Consider the following 6,484-nt stretch of genomic DNA (forward strand, 5'->3'; position numbering starts at 1 on the left):
GTCTAGGACTCTATATTTAATGTTCCATCTCCATCTACTGATGTAGCAGACTCTGTCCAGGACTCTATATTTAATGTTCCATCTCCATCTACTGATGTAGCAGACTCTGTCCAGGACTCTATATTTAATGTTCCATCTACATCTACATCTACTGATGTAGCAGACTCTGTCCAGGACTCTATATTTAATGTTCCATCTACATCTACTGATGTAGCAGACTCTGTCCAGGACTCTATATTTAATGTTCCATCTCCATCTACTGATGTAGCAGACTCTGTCCAGGACTCTATATTGAATGTTCCATCTCCATCTCCATGTACTGATGTAGCAGACTCTGTCCAGGACTCTATATTTAATGTTCCATCTCCATCTACTGATGTAGCAGACTCTGTCCAGGACTCTACATTTAATGTTCCATCCACATCTACTGATGTAGCAGACTCTGTCCAGGACTCTATATTTAATGTTCCATCTACTGATGTAGCAGACTCTGTCCAGGACTCTATATTTAATGTTCCATCTACATCCACAGCGACTGATGGAGAAGACTCTGTCCAGGACTCTATATTTAATGTTCCATCTCCATCTACTGATGTAGCAGACTCTGTCCAGGACTCTATATTTAATGTTCCATCTACATCTACTGATGTAGCAGACTCTGTCCAGGACTCTATATTTAATGTTCCATCTCCATCTACTGATGTAGCAGACTCTGTCCAGGACTCTATATTTAATGTTCCATCTCCATCTACTGATGTAGCAGACTCTGTCCAGGACTCTATATTTAATGTTCCATCTCCATCTACTGATGTAGCAGACTCTGTCCAGGACTCTATATTTAATGTTCCATCTCCATCTACTGATGTAGCAGACTCTGTCCAGGACTCTATATTTAATGTTCCATCTCCATCTACTGATGTAGCAGACTCTGTCCAGGACTCTATATTTAATGTTCCATCTCCATCTACTGATGTAGCAGACTCTGTCCAGGACTCTATATTTAATGTTCCATCTCCATCCACAGTGACTGATGGAGAAGACTCTGTCCAGGACTCTATATTTAATGTTCCACTCCATCCACAGCGACTGATGGACAAGACTCTGTCCAGGACTCTATATTTAATGTTCCACTCCATCCACAGCGACTGATGGAGAAGACTCTGTCCAGGACTCTATATTTAATGTTCCCCTTCATCCACAGCGACTGATGGAGAAGACTCTGTCCAGGACTCTGTATTTAATGTTCCACTCCATCCACAGCGACTGATGGACAAGACTCTGTCCAGGACTCTATATTTAATGTTCCACTCCATCCACAGTGACTGATGGAGAAGACTCTGTCCAGGACTCTATATTTAATGTTCCACTCCATCCACAGTGACTGATGGACAAGACTCTGTCCAGGACTCTATATTTAATGTTCCACTCCATCCACAGTGACTGATGGAGAAGACTCTGTCCAGGACTCTATATTTAATGTTCCACTCCATCCACAGTGACTGATGGACAAGACTCTGTCTAGGACTCTATATTTAATGTTCCACTCCATCCACAGAGAACGTATACATAAAAACTGAGGTACTCTGTATTTGATTTGATTTTGATCTCTTTTAGTCCCCATTTGGACTAATCTTCCAAGAGTCCTTAAATATTAAAATACAATTTATATACGAACACATTTTCACATAACACACTATTACAAACATACATAATATACTAACGTAATAAACCAATAAATAATCAATCTAAAAAATATGGATTCTTCATCTACTGTAATCCCACATTTCTGTGTATTATATTTAAATTGTTTTAAAATAATGTTTAAATGTATATATTGAAAGGTTTCTGGTTTGCTCAGTTAATTTATTCAATTTCTGTATTGCTCTAAATCGAAATGTTCTTTTGCCTATTTCTCTTTTCTGTCTGGATAACGCATAGATGGTGGAAAATCTATTCCTAGTATTTACTGAATGTCTGTCTCTTACCAACTGATTAACGTTGTGAATTGTACTTGGCCGTTTTAAATGATGTATATTATGAAATAAAATAAGCATGTTTTTTTCAATTATCTTGTCGATTGATGACCAACCAAGAACATTGCTTATGACTGCAACAGAAAAACCATATCTCCACCGTAAAACAATCCTTGCTGCTTTGTTCTGTGCAATCTGCAGCCTCCTAACTTCCCTTGATGATGCATTTCCCCAGACCACAGAACAGTAGTTCACTTGACTCTCAATTTAAAGCTTGTGTTATTTGCTTAAGAATTTTTCCTGGTAAATATTTAGCTATCCTTCTGATTATACATGTTTTAATAATTTTTTTACATAGATTAGTTATTTGAGACGACCATGATAAGCAGTTGTCTAGCTGCACTCCTAATAGTTTGGTTTATGCCACTTCTTCAATTTGTACTCCTCCCATACTTAATTGTATCCCATGCTGTTTTGGCCTTTTCCTAGTGGAACAGACCAACATAACTTTGTATTGAGATTGTAAAAAAAAAAACCCATAAAGATATTTTTCTTAGGTTTTATTGAAGTTGTCATTAACAAAAACACATTCTCAGTCAAGAACATAAAGAACATAGCTTCTTCTTTATCTCGTGTTTTTTCAGGCCCCCTGATTGGGTAAAACTCTTTCCACAATGGGAGCATTGGAAAGGCTTTTCTCCAGTGTGCATTCTCTTATGTCTTTTCAGTTTTGCTGATTGGGAAAAACTCTTTCCACAATGGGAGCATTGGTAGGGCATTTCTCCTGTGTGCATTCTCTCATGTCTTTTCAGGCTCACTAGATGGGTAAAACTCTTTCCACAATGGGAGCATTGGAAAGGCTTTTCTCCTGTGTGTGTGTCCTCTCATGCTCCTTCATGTTTGCAGACGACCTAAAACTCCTTCCACAATGGGAACAGTGATAAGGCTTCTCTCCAGAGTGTACTCTCTCATGTCTTTTCAGGGACCTTAACTGGGTAAAACTCTTGCCACATTGACAACATTGGTAAGGCTTTTCTCCTGTGTGTATTCTCTCATGTCTTTTCAGGTTAACTAACACGGTAAAACTCTTTTCACATTGGGAACATTGGTAAGGCTTTTCTCCAGTGTGTATTCTCTCATGCCTTTTCAGGTTAGTTAACACGGTAAAACTCTTTCCACACTGGGAACATTGGAAAGGCTTTTCTCCTGTGTGTGTCCTCTCATGCTCTTTTAGATTCCGTAACTTAGTAAAACTCTTTCCACACTGGGAGCAGTGGTGTCGTCTCACTGGTTTGGACGTCTCTGGGTCTGGTTCCCCTGAAGGACTCTTCCTGCTGTCAGAGTGAGTGTCTGGTCTTTCTCCTGTTAAAGACAAAAAAATAGTATTTCATTAACTACTAATCAGAGACCAGAATGAAACCAGAACATGATAAAAACTGTCTTCCTATGAGGTTTAATCCAGAAATGTATCCTCATTTTAAAAAAAAAATTGGTGGCTGTTATAATAATAATAATAATAATGTAGAGCTTCAAATCTAATCTTGCTTTCATGGAATGTCATGTTCATTGGCTGAGCAGAGCTCTACAATAATAGATCATGTCATGTTTATAGGCTGATCAGAGCTCTATAATAATAGATAATGTCATGTTCATAGGCTGAGCAGAGCTCTACAATAATAGATAATGTCATGGTTACAGGCTGAGCAGAGCTCTATAATAATAGATAATGTCATGTTTATAGGCTGAGCAGAGCTCTATAATAATAGATAATGTCATGTTTACAGGCTGAGCAGAGCGCTATAATAATAGATAATGTCATGTTTATAGGCTGAGCAGAGCTCTATAATAATAGATAATGTCATGTTTACAGGCTGAGCAGAGCGCTATAATAATAGATAATGTCATGTTCATAGGCTGAGCACAGCTCTATAATAATAGATAATGTCATGTTTACAGGCTGAGCAGAGCTCTATAATAATAGATAATGTCATGTCTTTAGGCTGAGCAGAGCTCTATAATAATAGATAATGTCATGTCTTTAGGCTGAGCAGAGCACTATAATAATAGATAATGAGGACTGCAGTATTTTGATCAATGTCATTGGATGCATTGACCCATTGTTAGCGGCCCTCTGTTTGATGGTGTACACTGTCTGACAGTGTAGCTTTAACCATTTCTACAGTTTAGAACAACATATTCAAGTATATAACTTCAGTAAAACCACACAATAGTTTAACAACTGCATAGTTTTTACTTCTGGTTTTGAGACGGTACTCACTGGTGTTAATTATATCTCCAATCTCTTCGTCCTCCTCCCATGTGACAGTAATCTCCCTCTCCTCCTTCACTCCAAAGACGGCATCCTCCTCTTTCACTCTGAAAAGGTCTTCTTTCACTGTGACAGTCAATTCCTCCTCTTTCACTCCCAAAGCGGCACCGTCTTGTTTCTCTTCCTCCACAGTAACATCCACCTCCTCTTTTACTCTGAAAGCTTCTTCCTCTTCTTTCACTCCAACAGCATCACCCTCTACTTCTTGTTTAACTGTAACATCCTCACCCTCTACTTCTTGTTTAACTGTAACAGCCTCACCCTCTACTTCTTGTTTAACTGTAACAGCTTCACCCTCACCCTCTACTTCTTGTTTAACTGTGATAGCCTCCTCTTCCTCTTTCACGGGGGCTTCTTTCTCCGTCCAGCAGACCTCCGCTTCTTTAGCAGGTGGGGAGTAGCTTAGTGAGCTCATGGTCGAGGATGTTAGCGAGGTAACGTTAGCGAGCAATCATTCATTAGCTTCTAGGCTACTGCTAATTGAACCATCCATCTAGATGACTAACAAAAACATAAATATAGAAATTAAGGTTAACTAGATACGACATAAATGTGTTTTAAACTAACTGAAACGTCTAAAGCGCTTTAATGTATCGGTTTTATGCAGGCTACCGAGGTGGTTGAATCAGTAGCCATGTTGTTGAAGAAGCGTCCCGTCCGGTCCCGTCCACTAGATTATACGTCACATTTACAACATCTCATTAAAGGCGGATATCGCCATCTGCTAACTGGAGTTGGTAACGCAGTTGATGAACATTTGGATTTTCATTTTATTCATTAAATAATATTTTATATAAAGACATACAAAGGAAACTGTGTTGAATGATTAGTTCAGAATTTTCACGAGTGATAATTTAAAACATACTTTAAGGCAAATTCTTATAGATTCATTTTATTTTTACTCAGATAAAAATCTAAAAGTCATCACATTTGTGAAGTGAAATGAAAAAAAAAAAAAGTATAATAATAAAAAAATTATTCAAATTATATATAAAAGAAAAAAAAAGAAAAGTGGTGCGTGCATATGTATTCATGCTAGGAAGCCCCTAAATAAGATATAGTGTAATAAATTACATTCAGAAGTCACATAATTAGTTAAATAAAGTCCACCTGTGTGCAATCTAAGTGTCAAATGATCATAGTATATATATATACCTGTTCTGATAGGCCCCAGAGTCTATAACACCATTAACCATTAAATCCATTATTAAAAAATGGAAAGAATATGGCACCACAACAAACCTGCCAAGAGAGGGCCGCCCACCAAAACTCACGGACCAGGCAAGGAGGGCATTAATCAGAGAGGCAACAAAGAGACCAAAGAAAACCTTGAAGGAGCTGCAAAGCTCCACAGCGGAGATTGGAATATCTGTCCATAGGACCACTTTAAGCCGTATACTCCACAGAGCTGGGCTTTACGGGAGAGTGGGTAGGAAAAAAAGGCATTGCTTAAAGAAAAAAATAAGCAAGCATATTTGGTGTTTGCTAAAAGGCATGTGGGACACTCCCCAAACATATGGAAGAAAGTACTCTGGTCAGATGAAATTGAGCTTTTTGGCCATCAAGGAAAAGACTATGTCTGGCGCAAACCCAACACCTCTCATCACCCCGGGAATACCATCCCCACAGTGAAGCATGGTGGTGGCAGCAGCATCATGCTGTGGGGATGTTTTTCCATCGGCAGGGACTGGGAAACTGGTCAGAATTGAAGAAATGATGGATGGCGCTAAATACAGGCAAATTCTTGAGGGAAACCTATTTCAGTCTTCCAGAGATTTGAGACTGGGACGGAGGTTCACCTTCCAGCAGGACAATGACCCTAAGCATACTGTTAAAGCAACACTCGAGTGGTTTAAGGGGAAACATTTAAATGTCTTGGAATGGCCTAGTCAAAGCCCAGACCTCAATCCAATTGAGAATCTGTGGTATGACTTAAAGATTGCTGTACACTAGCGGAACCCATCCAACTTGAAGGAGCTGGAGCAGTTTTGCCTTGAAGAATGGGCAAAAAACCCCGTGGCTAGATGTGCCAAGCTTATAGAGACATACCCCAAGAGACTTGCAGCTGTAATTGCTGAGAAAGGTGGCTCTACAAAGTATTGACTTTGGGGGGGGTGAATAGTTATGCACGCTCAAGTTTTCAGCTTTTTTGTCTTAGTTCTTGTTTGTTTCACAATAAAAA

General features: G+C 39.0%; 1 protein-coding gene across 1 annotated transcript; it reads right to left on the bottom strand.

The window, feature by feature from the left end:
- Nucleotides 1-2,668: 2,668 nt before the first annotated feature.
- Nucleotides 2,669-4,960, bottom strand: LOC106595872 (uncharacterized). Its single transcript, XM_014187216.3, has 2 exons — nucleotides 4,252-4,960; nucleotides 2,669-3,335 (listed from the first exon to the last, which is right to left on the bottom strand). Exons 1-2 carry the CDS (start codon nucleotides 4,715-4,717, stop codon nucleotides 2,791-2,793), a joined length of 1,011 nt encoding a protein of 336 aa, XP_014042691.3. The 5' UTR covers nucleotides 4,718-4,960; the 3' UTR covers nucleotides 2,669-2,790.
- Between the last annotated feature and the right edge of the window lie 1,524 nt (nucleotides 4,961-6,484).

The sequence above is a fragment of the Salmo salar genome, chromosome 12 (genome assembly GCF_965601325.2).
Source record: "Salmo salar chromosome 12, fSalSal1, whole genome shotgun sequence".
NCBI lineage: Eukaryota > Metazoa > Chordata > Actinopteri > Salmoniformes > Salmonidae > Salmo > Salmo salar.